The following is an 18,851-nucleotide window of genomic DNA, read 5'->3' as shown; positions in this document are numbered from 1 at the left end:
CTTTTCTGTCAGAGATGTGATAGGTTCCAAGAATAAAAAATGTGCCCTTTTCCAGCCTGGGGATTGCTCTGAGTGGGGCTGGCTGTAATTAATCTTTTGTGTGGTGAGTTGTGTATTTCCCTACTGTCAATGTGCTTGAGCTGGCCTGCTGTAAATTACAGTGATGCAGAGAAAATTAATCATATTGGGCTAATGAGCACGCCAGAAAAACCCTCTGATGGATAAGCTCCCTTCCTGGAGCTTATTCTCCTCTGCAGTGTGAACAAAGAGGTTCCTCTGATAATTCTGGTGACGTGGATTGGGAACCTTGAAATTCACAGTAGAAAACATTTCTGTCCATTCTGGCAGAACAGGAGAGGAAATGCTGAACCCACACACATTCAGGGGCTGCAAAATCAAAGCCAGGCTTGTTATGTTAATGAGAGGCAGAATGCACTCTGCACATCTGGATGTGCCAGCAGCTCACTGTGCTCTGCTGGAGCTGCTGCTGCAGGTAAAATCCAGCTCAGCTGACAGTTCCACGTGCTTTGGGGAATAAACCAACAGGCAAAGGTAAAATGTACAAGTGGTTTCACTCAGGTTTATTAGTCTCCCTTGCAGCCTCGATGATGTTGTTCTTTTTACCTGTCTCACCTCTGGTTTTCACCTGGGTCATGGGGTAACAGTGTTCAGCCCCTTGGGAGGTTATTCAGTGTGCAGTATATATGTTTTTAAAAAGCACAGTAACAATATTCCAGAAGGATTTTTGGAGGTTTTTCCTTTTGCACAGCCTCGGTTTCCATGTTTAGAAACTGGAGGGACGGCCCTGGGATCATTAATGTGGTTTAGTGCTGGTGTCAGGGAGGAGCTCCTGGGAAATGGAGCAGGTGCCCCTGGCACTTCCTGCCTGCCAAAAGCCAAACAACTTCATTGCAAAGTGAACACCCTGCCAACTAGATCATCAGCACTTCAGGCTCTTTGTTAGAGGAGAAATGGATGACTTGATTCTGATTTCCAGTGTGTGACAAAGGCCCCAAAAGGAGTAAAGGTTCCGTCAGCAGCTGTGGGTGCTGGGTGTGTCACAGTGTGTCACACAGTGTGTCACATCGTGTGTCACACAACTTCCCCACACACAGCAAGGGCTCAGAACAAAGGTGGGGCTTTTTTCACTGGGGGAAACTTCACCTTTGAGTTCTTTGGATTTAAGTGCCTTCACTCCCTGCCTTATGTCTCGTGTTGTTGAGTTCAGCAGTTTCCCGGCAGTCTGGGGGCTGGCAGGCTGAGCTGCTCCTGGCTCTGCAGTCTGCCCACCACAGTCTCCCTCCTGAGTGATGGTTACCAGGGAGGAGAACCACCTTGTGCTGTGTTCTGGCAGTGTTCCTGCCCGAGAGCCAGCCCTGACTCTGCCCTGTGCTCTGTTGGCTGCCAGGTCATGAAAGCCCTTCTGGAAGTCGCTGTGTGATTTCAGAGTTCATCCGACCCCTTCAGATCTCTGGAGACAAACCAGAACAGCTGTCTGTCAACCTACATTCCTGTCCAAGTCAAGATCTGGGACCCCAAGATGCAGATTTGATTCAGACGTGAGTCTTTTGGGATTTTTTTACTGCAGAAGTGGTTCAGGGCTGAGGCTCCTCTGCTCCAGCAGGCTGATGCAGGCTGATGCACCCGCTTTGAAAAAGTCGAGATGTGAATGTTCTCATTTCCTGAGGCAGCTTGGGAACGTGATCAGGGGAATTTGTGTGATATTTTCAAAGGAGCTGCAGTGGATGTCCCAGTTACACGGGACAGAAATCAGGTGTGTGAGGAACTCGAGCTCCTCTGAAGATCTCAGTGATGCACACAGAGAATTCCATTTCTGCTGTGGGGCAGGGCTGTGTCAGGCAGGTTTGGGTTAGGCTTAGGGTTCAGCAGTGCTTTGCTCCATCCCCCCAAAGGTGAGGTTTGGCACAGCCTGGGCAGAAGGAACAGGAATTCCTGCAGTGCCCAGGGATGCTGTGACAGGAAAAGGATTCATTTTGCAGGACTGGTTCTCTGCCTGGCTTTGGTGGTGTGTGAATCTCCTCCCTGCAGCAGCCACCTGCTCACAGCCTCCCCAGCTTCCCCTAAAGAGTTCTGAGCCTAGAAAATGGAAGTGAAATTGCAGGATGTTGTCACTGAAGTCATTCAGCTCTACATTTTGTATTGAGTCACACTTCTGAAGGGTTCTGGTCCTCCTTTCTCAGGAAACTTTTCTGCTTTTCAGTGGAATTCCAGTGGAAACCCAATGGGAAGGTCAGAAGAGCTTTTCAATGGTGCTACATCAAGTTGATTTTTGATATTTAGGACAGAAGTTAAATATAAAAACTGCATAGAACAAATGTTTGAAGCTCTGTAGAAGGGTGTTTTTTCTATTAAATACCGTGGTTTATATGGGTAGATAGCCATGAGAAAATTATCTTCAGATTTCACCCCTCATTTCAGGAAATCCCTTTGCTCACTTTTACAGGAATAAATAAGTTGCAAGTCTGTGCATATTTTCTATCTATGTTATATTCATTGATACTGAAAACATGAAAGTTGATGAAATCAAAATGTTTCTAAAAGGATCACAAGCCTGAGGATATTCAACAAAATATTGGATTCTTGTATAGTGGGAATTCCATGGGCATATCTGAGGATTATCCACAGGAAATATTTGTGTACATTTGTGTAGCAGCGTTACTGAAAAGTGGAAACATTCACTGCTTTTTGAAGAGGCCATAGAAAAAGCAGCTTAGCAAGGAGACTTAGGGAAGCAGAACTAACAGCCAGGAACAGAAGAAGCACACGTCAAATTTAATTCCCCTTTTCTATTATTTTTGAGTTATCTCTCACTGAGAGTGTCAAGCCCTCTTTTGCAGAACTGAACGTTTTGTGCCTTCTAGAGTGTAATTATGTGATACACTCTTACATTATGCAAGCTCACAGAAATTAAGCTCCATTCCTTTTTAGAGATACCCAGACCCAAGGGAGGGTGTGTGAGTAAAATCTGAAAAATGAAACATAATGCTGGGAAGTCTGAAATAAATAAATATATAAATAGACCAGTGACACAAAAATATATATTTGCAACTACTCTGATTGTTCCTATTCAAAGCCCTTCTATAATAACCATTCTGAATATTCTAGAATAACCATTCCTGGCTGTGTGCTCGATGAGGTGCCCCTGGAAAGGTGTCAGGGGATTATCCTGACAGGTTTTCCTGCATCCCCCAGGGCTGCCCAGGGGGAATCCCTGGGAGCTGGCAGAGCAGTGAGTGCTGGGCTAAACCACCCCTCAGGAGTTCATCCAGAATAAAAGGGGCTTCACTGAGAATTTTCCTCATCTGCTTTTGGCAGTTTAGACCTGGAAGGTGCAGCTCAGTATTCACCCTGTCTAGATCGTACGGTTTTGCTCAGTTTTTGGACAATTTATTTTATTTGATCCCACGGTTAACCCAGTATTTCTACCTTAATTAAAGTTCTCCCAAGCTCAGGCAAAAAGTTGGTCATTTTTTCTGAAATGGCTCACAGCAAAAGTACAATAGGTGGAAAGAAGTTCACCCCTCACTTTAAAGCCTCTACCAGCTCAAAGCAGAGCTGAAATTACTGTTTTACCAGTGAGAGATCTGGTAAAGAGAGAGAGAGAGCTAAAATAGGCAGAGCCTGTGTTGATTCAACACCACAATTAAATCTCCAGGTTTTGCGGACCGGATTTGTGATAAAACAAATGTGTGGCTTTGTAGGATTGAATTAAATGTGATGTTAAATTCAGAAGAAAATATGTTACTTCCTTCAGTTAGTGGAAAGGGTAGAATTCAACAGATGCTGTGGGTTGGATTGGGTTGGGTTGAGTTGGATTGAACTGGATTGGGTTGGGTTAGCAATATTTTGTGTGATACTCGTGGTCTCCAGTGTTTGGAGGTTGACACTTGTACCAGTTCTAAACTCAGCATTTATTTTAAGTACTCAGTCACTGGAATCTGCCCTTCTAAGTAAAATAAAACAGTTGTGTTCCATGTCAGAATTTATTTTTTTTTTCCTTGATATTATGTGTTCACTGATCTATATCACTTGTCAGAAAAACTGTTCATTCCTCTTTTTTTTTTTGTAATAACATTCTCTTTTTTCTTCCCCTCCTCTACAGATGGATAATGATCAGAATTCCAATACCTCAAAGCAGAGATATTCTGGGAAAGTCCACCTTTGCATTGCCCGTTATAGGTAAAGCACCTGTCCCATTACAGACAGAGTTCACAGCTCTAAGGTTCAACATCACCTTTGGCTCGGCTTCATCCCTGCTCTGAGTTATGACGTGGATTTCCTGCTGTGGAGAGCAGAGCTGTGCTGTTTGCTCTGGCTGCAGAGCAGTGCCCTGTGCATGTCCTGAGGTGTCAGGGGGAGCTGAGCAGGGCCTGGCTCTCCCAGCCCCTGCCCTCCAGTGCCTAAATCAGATTAAATGGGGGCCTCCTGCTCCACACAGGAGGTCTCAGTCTGCCCTTAGCAATTACTTTTTCAAGCAAGAAAAGATTTGAAGTCCATCACTACTTTGCACATTAAAATTTCAGGCTTGAAGTACTGTCATAAAAATTTCAGTGACTAACAGTTTCTTTCAGCATGGATATAGATTTAAATACTTAATAAGCACTTGTTGTCTCTCATTAGCTTCTCTCAGATGTAGCTCACTGGTTTTGTTTTCTTTACCTTGCCTCTGTAGAAGTTTAATGAACTTGTGTGAAAGGAACATAAAATTGAATACAACGACTTGGAAAAGAGCCCCCAAAACTGAGTTTGCTTTAATCCACTGTAAAAAACAAAGGGAATTTTGGCCAGTGTTTTTCGAGAGCCCTAAGTGAGGAGTGTCTGAGTAAATCCTGCAGGAAAGGATGTGGGTTTAGGGATATAGAGGGGGATCTCAGGGGCCCAAACTGCCCGGAGCCCACTCAGAATGTGTCTCAGAAGGGAAGCAAAGACCCAGGCTGGGGAAATTTTCCTCCGTGGAGCTGTAGCCCCTCTCCTGGGCAGCGCTCTGCCTTTTTCCCTGCAGCTACAACCCCTTTGATGGACCAAATGAAAACCCGGAGGCGGAGCTCCCTCTCACGGCAGGAAAGTACCTCTATGTCTACGGAGACATGGACGAGGATGGCTTCTATGAAGGTATCTTATTTAATCCGTGAATTCATGCTAATTCATGCAGATTGAAAGCAGTTCGTCTGTCAAACACGTTCCAAATTCTCTCCTTCGCCTGCTCCTAAACCAGTTGCTAAAATTAGCTTCATCGTCGTGGTTAATTAAAAGAGTTTCTGCATCAGCAAAGCCGCTCCTTGTAGGCAGAGCTAATTATAAGATATTTTATAGTGTCAGCTTTTCCTACTGGCAAGATTTAAGTTGACAAAAAAGCTTACTGGCAGTTCTGGTATTTCCCTTAATAGGCCTTTCTGTCCCCAAAACCTGGGGGTGTTGTTTATGCATTTTCACTCATCCCTTATCTTTGTCCACTCTCAAAGCACTGCCACGGGACAGGTGTTCTCCTCCAGGGGTTTTAATGGCATTGCTTGTGGACCCGATATTTTCTGAGCTTGAGAATTTCTGAGCTCTTCCCAAGGGAAACTTTTCAACAGTTTTCTTTTTCCCAAAGCCACCTTGTGTAAACAATATTCCTTTCCCATAACAACAGGAGTTACTTGCTATTTCTCTCACTCAGCCAATGGCAGAGGTGTCAGCCCTATGGGCCAATAACTTGTCTTAGCACAGCGTCTTATAAAAGGGCTGAATGAATTTAAATAAACCTTCTGATTTCTACTGCCTTCTGACTGAAGTCAAGCACCTTTATTTCATGTCCTACTGCTGCAATTGATCTTCTCCTTCAGGGGTTTTAGTGGCATTGCCCTTCTCCTTCAGGGGTTTTAGTGGCATTGCCCTTCTCCTTCAGGGGTTTTAGTGGCGTTGCTCTTCTCTTTTAGGGGTTTTCATGACATTACCCTCTCCTTTAGGGGTTTTAGTGGCATTGCCCTTCTCCTTCAGGGGTTTTAGTGGCACTGCTCTCCTCCTTCAGGAGTTTTCATGGCACTGCTCTTTCTCCCCAGGAGAGCTCCTGGACGGACAGAGAGGACTCGTCCCTTCCAACTTTGTGGATTTTGTCCAAGACAACGAGGCGCGGCTGTCGGGCTCCCTGAGCAGCGAGCAGGACCAGAACTTCCTCAACCGCTCGGGGCCCCCCTTGGAGGGGGATCTGCTGGAGATCAGCCCCCCGAGCCACACGGGCCCCGGCGTCATCAGCAACGGCGCGGGGACGCTGGACGTGAACATCGACGAGATCGGAGAAGACATTGTGCCTTACCCCAGGAAAATCACCCTCATCAAACAACTCGCCAAAAGTGTCATTGTGGGCTGGGAGCCCCCGGTGGTGCCGCCCGGCTGGGGCACCGTCAGCAGCTACAACGTGCTGGTGGACAAGGAGGTCAGGATGAACGTGGCCCTGGGCAGCAGGACGAAAGCCCTCATAGAAAAGCTCAACATCTCCACCTGCACCTACAGGATTTCCATCCAGAGCATCACCAGCAAGGGCAACTCTGATGAGCTGCAGTGCACCTTGCTGGTGGGCAAGGACGTCATCGTGGCCCCCTCCAACCTCCGCGTGGACAACATCACCCAGATCTCTGCTGAGCTGTCCTGGCTCCCCACCAACAGCAATTACAGTCATGTCATCTTCCTGAACGAGGAGGAGTTTGACATCGTCAAGGCTGCTAGCTACAAGTACCATTTTTTTAATTTGAAGCCCAATATGGCCTACAAGGTGAAGGTCATGGCAAAGCCCCACCAGATGCCCTGGCAGCTTCCCTTGGAACAACGAGAGAAAAAGGAAGCCTTTGTGGAATTTTCTACATTGCCAGCAGGTTTGATATTTTCCTCCCTACCCCAAAACCCTGCAGTTGAATTTCTCTGAAAATACTAGATAAAATACTTCAACCTTCACAGCATTTAGGGGATGTAAGTGCATTTTGGTTGTGAAGCTGTAATCAACTTTGTCGTACAGTTTGAATTTTGAAGTGAACAGATTGGTTGTGTTTTGGAAAGTCTGAGTTTTTTTCCCATCTGGCTTTTGCATTAGGAGTGTTGTCAGTCATTTGCCATTACCCAAGACTGAAGTAGTGCTGAAAACTAGACCAGAAATAATGTAATGAATTTGAATCTCATCATTTTGGGCATGTGTGACAGCATCTGAAAAAATCTGAGTATCTTTCCCTATAGATTGACCTAGCCAAGGTCATCTAACCATGGCCAAGTGGGAAAGCCCTTAAATACCCAGACTTTCAGGTCCCTGGGTGCCTCTGAAGGGACACTCAGGCACAAGTGGCCCCTGGCAAGGGAAGGGTCAGCAGGGTTCTCTGAGCTGGGTTTGCTCCCTCCCTGATGGGCTTCAGCTCCAGCACAGGGGCAGGAATTGTTCTGCTCTCCTCCTTGGCCTGGGGGGAGTTGTGAGAGGAGACAGGGAGGGCAGCAGTGCTGCTGAGCAGGGGCGAGTGGAGCTGCTGTGCCCCCTGCTCTGATGCCAGTCTCATTTCAGTGAGATGGCCTCAGCTGAAATGTCCTCGTTTCAGTGAGATGTCCCCTCACACATTTCTCTGGAGTCTGGAGTCATTGCACAGCACAGGAGGCAGTGCTGGTGGGATGGGCTGGAAGGAGGGCATTGCAGACCTGGGGGTTCCTGGGGGATTTGGGAGGCAGTGCTGGTGTGGGATGGGCTGGAAGGAGGACATCTCACACCTGGGGGTCCTGGGGGATTTGGGGAGCAGTGCTGGTGTGGGATGGGCTGGAAGGAGGGCATTGCAGACCTGGGGGTCCTGCGGGATTTGGGAGGCACTGCCTGGGTGCTGGCTTGAACTTATTTCAGCTCTGCTCCTTAGGGAAGGCCTTTTGAGGGAGGGTTTTTCCAGGCCAGGCTCTTGCCGTGCTGTATCTCCCTCTAGCTGTGAAGTCTGCTGAGCACTGCAGAGCTGCCCACTGCTGGGGAGCTGAAGGGCAGGGGAGCCTCAGCTTTTAGAGCCAGAGATCCCAAAACCTTCCCCACTGCTTCCTTTCACTGGGAGCACCTCTACAGAACGAGTCAGCTTTTCAACAGCAGGAACTTCTGCAGAAACAGCCAGCTTTTCACTGCTGTGCAGAGAAACCAAAACAGAGCTGTTGAAGTGCCTAGGGGCTGGTGCCTGATTCCAGAGTCACTGGGACAAAGGAAAAGGATGTATTTGGAGCCAGGATGGGAGTCACCATCATGGTGTGTCATGCAACTGAACTCATCTCGATTCATCAAAGCAATGGAATTACTTCAATAAATACAGAAGTGGTTTTCTCCTGGGCACTCAGATCTAAAAACAGAAATAAGTGCAGGATCAAGACCAGTGGGGTTGCTGCAGGTTTTGGAGCTAATTCATGTAAAAAAAAAAAAAAAAAAAAAAAAAAAAAAAAAAAAAAAAAAAAAAAAAAACCAAAAAAACCCAACCAAAATAACATGAGGAGCAAAGTGTAGCAGAATTCCAAGCCAAACATTTATGTTGATGACCCAGACCATTGAAAATCATCAGGAATAATTTCCCATTCAGTGATGGGAGGAAATAGAAACCATGCTGAGCCTCGGGCATTGCAGTTTATTAAACCTTTCTCTGCCACAGCCTGTGAAGGTCGGGACAGATACCCTGGGGATTGTTTAGTTCTGGGAGAATGAAGGGAAGGTGACTTCTCCTGCAGGAGCAGATTAATGTCATTGTCATTGGCAAGATGCTGGGTTAGATCAGATGCATTCTCTCTTGTAAACTGAGCAGCCCTGCTGGATTGGGAATGCTGGCTGTCAATGAAATAGCATGAGCAGGAAAGCTGAAATTCAATCCTGAACCGAAATCTCCCTTGGCCAAGAATAGTATTAGGTCAATTTGCATACACTTGACTTGCAAGGTAAAAGTATGTTATAGATGCAGGGATTGTCAGCAGAAACTTCCTGTTGTGCCTGTGCTGTCCTGAACACGACCATGATTTTTTTCCATGTCCCCTAGAGGATGGAATTCAGTGGCAGCAAACCAGTGAAATGCAGTGGCAGTTGGCCAGTGGCCTTGTGTGGGGTTTGCACGTGTGTCCTGCTCCCAGTTAAAGTGCCTGTACCTTTCTGCTGGATGGACAGGAACTGGTTGTGTTCAGTTCACTGGGAGAGGCAATCTCACAGCACAGGGTCTGTGTTTGTTCTGCAGAGGTGGCTGCAGCTGAGCCCTGATTCTGACACGTTTTAGCAGCAGACTCTGCCCAGGGTTTGATGGTTAAAGCAACACAGCAGCATGCCTGAAAAATTTATGAACTAATAATCGCTGTGATATTTTTACTTTGTCTTTCTGGCCGAAGTAGAGCTATTTATAGCAGGGTAATGCCTTTTAATTAAGGAGGTATTTGGTGTGCTGTTACAGCAGCATTCTGTAAATGCCTCAAGAGGTTCCTGGGTGTTGTGGGCTCAGTGCAGAGAAAGCCTGTGAGACCCTTTGTCCTTTAATCAGCCGCTGGGAAATGTTCAAAATGTTCACCTTTCAGCCTGCAGCTGCACTTCTGCTCTGATGCCAGGAGTGACCAGCCCCTTCTCCCCCAGGTCCTCCAGCCCCACCTCAGGACGTTGCTGTGCGGGCAGGGCCCACGCCAGGGACCATCCAGGTGTGCTGGAAGCCACCAGCCCTGTCAGCCACGGGGACATCACACGGTGCCAGCGTCACAGGTTACGGTGTCTATGCCAAAGGGCAGCGGGTGAGTGACCTCCTGTGCCATGTCACTGACCTCCTGTGCCAGTGTCACCTGCTGTGCCAGTGTCACCTCCTCCTGTGCCAGTGTCACAGGTTACAGTGTCACTGCCAAAGGGCAGCAGGTGAATTCCCTGCCACACTCACTGGCTGCTGGGGATTTCAGCTGGCAGGGAAGCTGGGACAGCCCTGCAGGGGCTCCGTGGCTGCCAGTGGAGCCTGTCCTGGTGTCTGGGCGTTCCTGGCTCCCCCTGTAGGAGCCCTCCTGGCCAGAGGGGTTGAAGGATGACGGGCAGCTGGGGTGAGGGTGTGGAGGAGCCCTGGTGCTCTCAGCCCACCCTGTGCTGGCAGCAGCTCCCTCTGAGGAGATCCCAGGGCTGTACCTCGGCGGGGCTGAGGGTAGGGCAGCGGGTGTGCTGCAGGGCTCACAGTGGGCTGTCTGTGTCCCAGGTGGCAGAGGTGATGTTCCCAGCAGCAGAGAGCACGGCGCTGGAGCTGCTGAGGCTGCGCAGCCTGGACGCCCGCGAAGTGACGGTCCGCACGCTCTCCGCGCAGGGCGAGTCCCTGGACTCTTCTGTTGCTGCCATTCCATTCTGACTCCTGGTTGCCTCCAACCCTCACCCCAGAACTGCTCCCAATCTAAGCCATTAGCAAGTGCCGGAGCCCCAGAAACCAAGAAGAACATTTAGGCCACATTTAAAAAGGGATGAGTCGTGGGAGCAGACTCGTTCGGTGTCCCCCGTGCACGGACACATGCTGGAGCCACCCAACTTCCACGGCCCTCTCCAGGGAGGAGGTCTCCATCCCCAACAGAATCCTGCCCCAGCCTCAAGGCACTCCTGTCCCCAACACCGTCGCAAAAGCCATGGCAAGAGAAGCTGCACAAAGAGTGGCAGAGAGCAACAGGGTAAAGGCAAACTTCTCCCTAACTGGGCTGCTTTGTTCCTTGTGTCACTTCCCATCAAAGGTTTTCCATCATGTGCTTTAAGGAGCAGCAATCGTTCCTAAACCTGGGGATCCAGAGCCTGAGAAGCAGTGTGCTGGAATTCTGGGCTCATAAAGCCCGCTGTGTCCCCTGTCACGGATCCACAGGGAATTATATTTTCCTTCTCAGTGCTGCATTTTCACACGAGTTTGCAGCTGCTCTTCATCCCATGGCAGCAGTGTCACTGCCCAGGGACACCCCTGGCGTGGGCACCACCATGAGCCAGGCTGCTGCTGCACTCACATCTTTGCCAGTTCATGTAAATCCCACGTTGGGGCTCTGGGGTCAGTACAGCTGATGTGGATCCATCCTGACAACGTGCTGTGGGTTTTCCACCAAATCTGCAGTATTTGAATACTCCCAGTGCCCTGGGCAGTTACTTTCTCATCCCAAGCTGCTCACAGCTGTCTGCTTCTTGCAAGCTGAGGTGTCGCTTTTTTCATGTATTTTCTTGGTCCTTCATCTGGCAATCATCAGTTATGTCCAGTTTTTAGTCTTCCATTGTATCTCCAAAATAGCTCCATTAATTCTGACAGTTCACACATGTCTTAACAGCTCCAACTTCTCCAGTTTCCTGTTTGGGATGCCTTGATACAGTGGGTAAATTGAGCCAGCTTTTGAGAACCTGAATAATTCTGGATCAGTGAGGTCTGATAAATGCATACGTATGCATCTGTATGTATCTTCCTTGTGTTTATACATAAAGAAGACTGGAATGTAATAGAGGGAGAAAAGGCAATTGGTTGTTTGGCCCTATGAAGTGAAAGTTGATTTAAGCTCCCTAAGACACAGGGAAAGAGAATAGAAATACTTTTCCTGGTTTGGAAAATTGCCGACATAACATTTGATTACATTAGTTTAAGTGATGCTTGAAATGTTTTATTCAGGAATCGGACAGAAGTTTATAGATGAATTAATTCTAAATTAAATCAAATTCTGCCAGGGATGTTTGTTTAGTCCCCTGTGGTGTGAATTCTTCACTCCTGGTAAGTGCTGCAGAAGGAGCTGTGTGCCTGCCCTGGCCAGCCTGTTGGTGGCTGAGGAGCATTGTCACCAGAGCCAGCAGGAGTTACTGAGGCCGGGAAGCTCCTCAGAGCAGAGCAAGAGCCCACAGCCTCGTTCTGGGGCTTTTTTTGTATTGAGGTCAGAAATGCTGTCGTGGCTTTCTCATCCACTGCCTCTGCAAGGGGAAGGAGTGTCTCTGCTGGCAGCTCTGAGTGCAGAGTACTGAGAATTTTGCTGAGTGGTACAGGGAGGAGAGCTGGCACAGAATCAGGTAATTGTTGAGGAGTGAGGGCAATAAAACAGGCAAAAACTTCTTGAAAAACTCCTCGAAGATGCAAGCCAGGGGAAACCAGCAGTGCTTTGGACCGTGGGTACGTTAATGCTGGAGCGTTCCCCTGTGCCATTGGTGCCACTGATTGAAATGGCAAGGACCCGAGGTGCAGGAGCCTGTGCTGACTGCCCCGTGCTCTGTTGCTCTGTCAGATGGAGAGGAGGAGCATCTTCAGCGACAGGAGCAGCGCTGGCCCCTACTCTGATGAGGAGGAGGATGGCTACGACTCGCCCAAGGTCAAGCGCAGGGGAGCCTCCGTGGACGACTTCCTGAAGGCTCCGAGCTTGGGAAGCAAGTGAGTGCCTGGTCTGTTACTGCTTTGGGATTTGTCCAGGAGCTCTGCCAGGTCACCCCTGAGGCTGTGCCTGTGGGGACACGGGGCTGAGCCATGGCAGGGGTGCTCCAGGGGCTGGCACAGGGATCTCCTGAGCACCCTCCCCTCCAGGCCCTGCAAAACTGAACAAGTGACGATGGCAAATGTGGAAAATGTGCCTGCACTGTCCCATTTGGGTCCTGGGCTTTTCTGTGTGAGGTGTCACCTGCTGTGGATCCTGTGTGCCATAAGGGCACTGCCTGTAACCCCACCCCAGTGACAGGAACAGACAGGGGACAGCACTGGCTCCAAGGAATGGAACGAGGGTTGCCACAAGAATTTTGCACGGCTTTTGCTCTGATCCCACTGAAAAAATGCTAAATTATTTATTACATTAGTTTCAAGAGAGATGTAAATTCAGAAAAGAGAGTTTTCTTATGTCTTGGCATAATTAAAAAACTTTAGTCAAAGACCCGAGCCCCTGGTTGGGGGTCTGCAATGGTGGTGACACGCTGCAAGAATTAAATGCTGATCACTTCTAAATTATAATGTGATGTAACAAACAGCTGTGAAGAACAGATGATATGTGAATTATCCCAAGGCTTTTACAGTTTGGTCAGCAAGTCCACTGATGCATGAAGGACCTCTTTAATCAGGGGAATTTAAACAAGACTAAAACTAGATCTGGTGCTGTGAATGGAGATATCCTCTTTTGTATCACCTGGGATTGAGATTGGATTTTTTGAATTACGATCATAAATGGGCAAAACAAAATTTCCCACGGTGTCTCCCTGTTGTTGGGATGGTGATGACACAAAGAGTGACACATAAAAGGTCAGAAGGCTCTTAATTACGGCCATGCTCTCTTTTTTACAGTTTTTACAAACCTTGAGGGCAACTTCTAATTGGTTAATGGCTTTCTTGTTAATTATTCTGTTGGTTAGTAAAAGGCGTTTTACTTGTCCATGAAATCTCTCTATTCTCAGATTGTTCACATATTTTCTTTACTGGTTCTCATGGGAATCCCTTATTACAGGTGTATTTATTTTTCACCCTCAGACTAGATGGATGTGTTCGCGGAACTTCTCATTCTCAGAACAGCTTTCAAAACACGGGAGCTCACAGATGGTCTGTTGGCTGCACTTCAGAAGAATGAGGAGAATAGTATTTTACGCTGTTCCCGACACGTGCCCCGGAGCAGAGGCTGCTGTCTGTCCCTGCTCCCAGCCACCGGAAGCCGCTCGGGGTTAGTCCCGGGTTTATCCTAGCGATTAAAGGTGCTCGCTCCCCTTGCCAGGCTCACTACTGCCACGTGGGAGGAGTACCAGACGGAGAGCAGCACGCGCCTCGGACCTGTCCGACATCATGGAGGCGGATGAGGTAGGAGCATGTACTCCGAAGTGCCGCTGGAGCGCAGGGCGGGCCGGCGGGCGCCTCGAGCCTCACCTCGCACTGGCGCCGCTAAGGTGAGGGACTAACACCCACCTGGGGCTGCCCCAGAGCCTTCAGGGCACTGAGACACCCTGCAGGGCAGCAAAACCCATCCTGGGGCTGTCCAGAGCCTCCCGGGCACTGAGACACCCTGCAGGGCAGCAAAACCCATCCTGGGGCTGTCCCAGAGCCTTCAGGGCACTGAGACACCCTGCAGGGCACTAACACCCTCCTGGGGCTGCCCCAGAGCCTTCAGGGCACTGAGAACCCTGCAGGCACTAACACCCTCCTGGGGCTGCCCAGAGCCTTCAGGGCACTGAGACACCCTGCAGGGCACTAACACCCTACTGGGCTGCCCCAGAGCCTTCAGGGCATGAGACACCTGCAGGGCACTAACACCCACCTGGGGCTGCCCCAGAGACTCCCCGGGCACTGAGACACCCTGCAGGGCAGCAAAACACCCTGGGGCTGCCCCAGAGCCTCCCCGGGCACTGAGACACCCTGCAGGGCACTAAACACCCTCCTGGGCTGCCCCAGAGCCTTCAGGGCACTGAGGACACCCTGCAGGGCAACTAACACCCTCCCTGGGGCTGCCCCAGAGCCTTCAGGGCACTGAGACACCCTGCAGGGCACTAAAACCCACCTGGGGCTGCCCCAGAGACTCCCCGGGCACTGAGACACCCTGCAGGGCAGCAAAACACACCCCTGGGGCTGCCCCAGAGCCCTCCCCGGGCACTGAGACACCCTGCAGGGCACTAAACACCCTCCTGGGGCTGCCCCAGAGCCTTCAGGGCACTGAGACACCCTGCAGGGCACTAACACCCTCCTGGGGCTGCCCCAGAGCCTTCAGGGCACTGAGACACCCTGCAGGGCCACTAACACCACCTGGGGCTGCCCCAGAGACTCCCCCGGGCACTGAGGACACCTGCAGGGCAGCAAAACCCACCCTGGGGCTGCCCCAGAGGCCCTCCCGGGCACTGAGACACCCTGCAGGGCACTAACACCCTCCTGGGGCTGCCCCAGAGACTCCCCGGGCACTGCGACACCCTGCAGGGCACTAACACCCACCTGGGGCTGCCCCAGAGCCTCCCCGGGCACTTGAGACACCCTGCAGGGCAGGCAAAACCATCCTGGGGCGTCCAGAGCCCTCCCCGGGCACTGAGACACCCTGCAGGGCACTAACACCCACCCTGGCACACAGAACTAGACCTAGGTTGCTCTGGTGCATTTATTACCTCCTCTTTTGCATATTCGGTAGATAAATTTTAATTACCGCTGTTTTCCTGTGTGGATTGCTGCAGTTGCAGTTTCTGTTCCATGCCTGGGAACCTTCCCCTTGTCTCTGAGAGGATACACTGCGTGTGCTACCCCAAAAATGAGTTGTTTCTGAGCAAGGAGATTTTGTAAAACTTGTAAAACAACTGAAGCTTTTCCTGTGTGAGTGATTTGTCCGTGTGTCCAGTGCTAGTCCCCATCCCTTCCACAGGCTTAAAGCATTCCTGTAAGAAAGGGAATTGTTCCAGCTTTGTTTGATCAGTGCTTTATCACAACTCCCTGTGCTCTGAATTTTAGGGAGTCACCAGAGAGAGCAGGAAATGTGTTCCAGAAATACTGCTTTAATACAGGAATAATTCATCACGAAAGATAACTTCAGTATAACAGCTAAAGCACATGCAGAGCACTAAACACACCCAATACTGAATATATATTTGTACATGGAAATTGTATTTGCTCCTTTATGTCTGTGGGAATTACACAAACTGTGATTCCTTACAAAGCTCAAACCCACAGATTAACTATTTTTCCAGTAGATTGTTGTTTAACTAACATCAGTACTATTTTCTCATGAACAAGAATTCTGACTCTTCTTATGACTGCTTTTACATGCTGTAAATTCAGTCCTTTTATTCTGATAGTGTCTGCAATGAGACAGGTACTTTTTCAGAAGAGAAATTATCAGTGTTTTCTACTGCTGCACCAACATAAAGGTTGAAGGCAAAATCTTTCTGCAGTCTCCTTCTATCCCCTTCCCCTGGCAAAAAAGAATAATCCCCAGACTGTTCTTGTTCTTTGTGCATCAGAAGGTGTATTTACTCTTGGATTTAAATCAGTATTATCAGTGCTGATATTGAGAAAGTTCCAGAACCTTAAATGGTGTTAGGAAATAATTTTTGACCTGCTGAGGTTTGCAGGCTTCTCTTGATGTAGTATCTGTCAAAACGGTGATAGTTCATGCTTACTGATCTTTTTCTACTTCTGTGGCACTTTATCTCAAGTTTCACGGGTGTTGCACACGTTGTAAAACCAAAGGAAGAGAGGTGAAGCAGTCCAAGATAACTTAGAAAGTTCCCTCTGCCCGAGGGGGGACGGTGCCCAACCCACAGCTGGGTTTAGAGTGCTCAGGGGGATGCTGCTGAAATCTCAGGATGATCTGTCGTTATTTATGGGTGCTGCTGAGCCCAGAGGTGCCCCTGATCTGGGCATTAGGCACAAGGGGAGATGATCCCGGGCTGCAGAATCAATAAATCCTGGCATGCAGAGCCTCCTGCACTGTGCTCCCTTCCCTCTGCCCAGCCCCAGACTCTCAGCATTCTGTCACACCCAGCTGTGTAGTGTGGAATGGAACAGGAAAACTGCAGAGTGCATCTGGCATGTCCAGAATGCTTCTCTTACCCAGGCTGGGAGGGTTTTTTTACCTGCTTCTGCATAGAGAGACTTCAAATTCTGCTCATAGGCTGACTTTCAGACCCCAGTTTTATGAAGCAGGTACAGATCATGATGAGGGATTTGATGGCAGTGCAGTGACCTCAGAGAGCAGCCCTGAGTCTCAGGGCGCTTTCCGAGGGTCAAGACTTTAAAATGGTGCGGGATTTTAGACTTTTAGAAAGGAAACCAGAACTCCTTAATGATGGTGGTGGAATTGCTCTGTTCCAACAGGAGACTGAAGATATTTAGTTAGTACTTATAATAAGAAGCTTTAAGAGATGCCAAAGCAAGGAAGCTTGCTAGGGCAGAGCTGTCTTCTCAGGTTGGGTTCTGGCTACAAAGAAAATCAGGTGGCAGTTTGGCAGGGGCCAAGGAAGGAGTTCAATGCCATCCTCACTCACCCTGCTGGAACCTGTATGTGGCTTTCATTGCTCTAGTTCAAATGCACGAGTTTATTCTTGTGAAGAGCATCACCCAGTACTTTCTACTGACCTCTCATGTTGGATCTGGCACCCGGCCAACTTCTTAAATCATGTCTTTTTATTTTTCACAGACCTCATTCATAGCATGACATCCTTTCACTGTATAAGCTGCACGTCTTACGTTTGCCATTGCTCTAAAACTAATTCTGTCTTTTATTTTTCTTTTCTCCCTTTTCCCTCCCATTTAATTTTTGTCACGCACTCTTTGTCACCCGTCTGGTTTTTTAACATTACACACCCCTAAGGAGTCCAGTAAGACCCCGAGCCCTGAAGCCCCCTTTTGGGAACAGCCTGGCTTTCCCCAGCAGAGCCACCACAGTAAAAGGCTTTCAGTATTCCCGAAGTGGCCGAAGAGGACGGGGAGCTGTCGGAAGCGCTGTACAAGCAGGGGTTAGGTACGCCCTCCAGAAAGAGCGGCGGCCGGCCGGAGGCTGCGGCGCACGGGGGCCCGGGGAGCGCGGCCGGAGCGCCGCTGTGCCCACGGCCCGCAGCCCCGACAGCGGCCTGGACTGCGGGCAGCGACGACGAGGAGCCCCGGCACGGGGTCAGACACGGCTGGGGCAGCGAGGGAGAGGAGCCCCGGCACGGGGTCAGACAGCCCTGGGCAGCGAGGGAGAGGAGCCCCGGAGCAGGGTCCGACAGCCCTGGGGCAGCGAGGCGAGAGGAGCCCCGGCACGGGGTCAGGCACGGCTGGGGCAGCGAGGGAGAGGAGCCCCGGCACGGGGTCAGGCACGGCTGGGGCAGCGAGGAAGAAGAACCCCGGGTTGGGGTCAGACATCCCTGGGGCAGTGAGGAAGAAGAACCCCGACACTGGGTCCGACGCCCCTGGAGCAGTGAGGAAGAGGAGCCCCGGCACAGGGTCAGACGGCCCTGGAGCAGTGAGGAAGAGGAGCCGCGGGTTGGAGTCGGACGCCCCTGGAGCAGTGAGGAAGAGGAGCCCCGGCACAGGTTAAGACACGGCTGGGGCAGCGAGGGAGAGGAACCCCGGCACAGGGTCAGACATCCCTGGAGCAGCGAGGAAGAGGAGCCCCGGAGCAGGGTCAGACACAGCTGGGGCAGCGAGGGAGAGGAGCCCCGGCACTGGGTCCGACGGCCCTGGAGCAGCGAGGAAGAGGAGCCGCGGGTTGGAGTCGGACGCCCCTGGAGCAGTGAGGAAGAGGAGCCGCGGGTTGGGGTCAGAGCCCCGCGGGTCCATGATGAAGAAGAGCCCCGGGTTGGGGTCAGAGCCCCGCGGGTCCATGATGAAGAGGAACCCCGGGCTGCGCTCAGACGGCCCTGGGGCAGTGAGGAAGAGGAGCCCCGGGCACACTCCCCGCACTGCCCGTGCCGGAGGCGGCCGCCGCCCGCCCGCAGGAGAGCGCTGACCCGGCAGAGCAGCATCGAGGAGGATTTCGGGGACGTGCCGAGCTGGGCGGAGGCCGGCGGCGGCCAGGGCCGGCCCAGCCCCGGGAGGAAGGGCGAAGGGCCGCGGGGGCCCCGGGCACAGCGGCTGTGGAGCGCAGCGGGGCAGGGGGGCCGCAGGAGCGACCCCGGCCCCGGGCAAAGCCACCCCACAGAGACGCTGAAGACTCTCTGGTGTGTGAACTGTCTTCTTCTAGCATCTGCTTGCCGAATCACTCTGTTTTCTTCATTCTCTTTATTTTTTGTTCTTTTTATTATGATTATTCTTTGTCCCTTTTTTTTTTTTTTTTTTTTCCCAAATTGATTTTTAAAGTCAGTCCTTGGGACCCATCTGCTGCATTTTCCCCTCCTTTTTTCTCCTTTTTTTTTTTTTTTTTTTTTTTTTTCCTTCCCCATTTATTTTTGTTTATTACTCTGCGTTTTCGTTTATGGTCCTCTTTTGTGTCATGCT

At 50.3% G+C, this 18,851-nt stretch overlaps 1 protein-coding gene across 1 annotated transcript in view; it reads left to right on the top strand.

The window, feature by feature from the left end:
• The window catches only part of RIMBP2 (RIMS binding protein 2), a 77,546-nt gene that overhangs the window by 49,326 nt on the left and 9,369 nt on the right, over nt 1-18,851 (top strand). Inside the window, 16 exon segments of the mRNA XM_066331809.1 lie at nt 1,409-1,498; nt 1,501-1,559; nt 4,124-4,200; nt 5,024-5,133; nt 6,063-6,872; nt 9,602-9,753; nt 10,197-10,380; nt 10,383-10,428; nt 10,430-10,537; nt 10,539-10,653; nt 12,220-12,337; nt 12,340-12,362; nt 13,678-13,692; nt 13,694-13,720; nt 13,722-13,760; nt 13,763-13,846. Coding sequence (XP_066187906.1) covers nt 1,409-1,498; nt 1,501-1,559; nt 4,124-4,200; nt 5,024-5,133; nt 6,063-6,872; nt 9,602-9,753; nt 10,197-10,380; nt 10,383-10,428; nt 10,430-10,537; nt 10,539-10,653; nt 12,220-12,337; nt 12,340-12,362; nt 13,678-13,692; nt 13,694-13,720; nt 13,722-13,760; nt 13,763-13,846 — 2,057 coding nt within the window.

This window comes from Sylvia atricapilla, chromosome 17, assembly GCF_009819655.1.
Source record: "Sylvia atricapilla isolate bSylAtr1 chromosome 17, bSylAtr1.pri, whole genome shotgun sequence".
Taxonomy (NCBI): Eukaryota; Metazoa; Chordata; class Aves; order Passeriformes; family Sylviidae; genus Sylvia; species Sylvia atricapilla.
The sequence above is the reverse complement of the archived record's forward strand: the minus strand, read 5'-3'. Positions and strand labels throughout refer to the sequence as shown.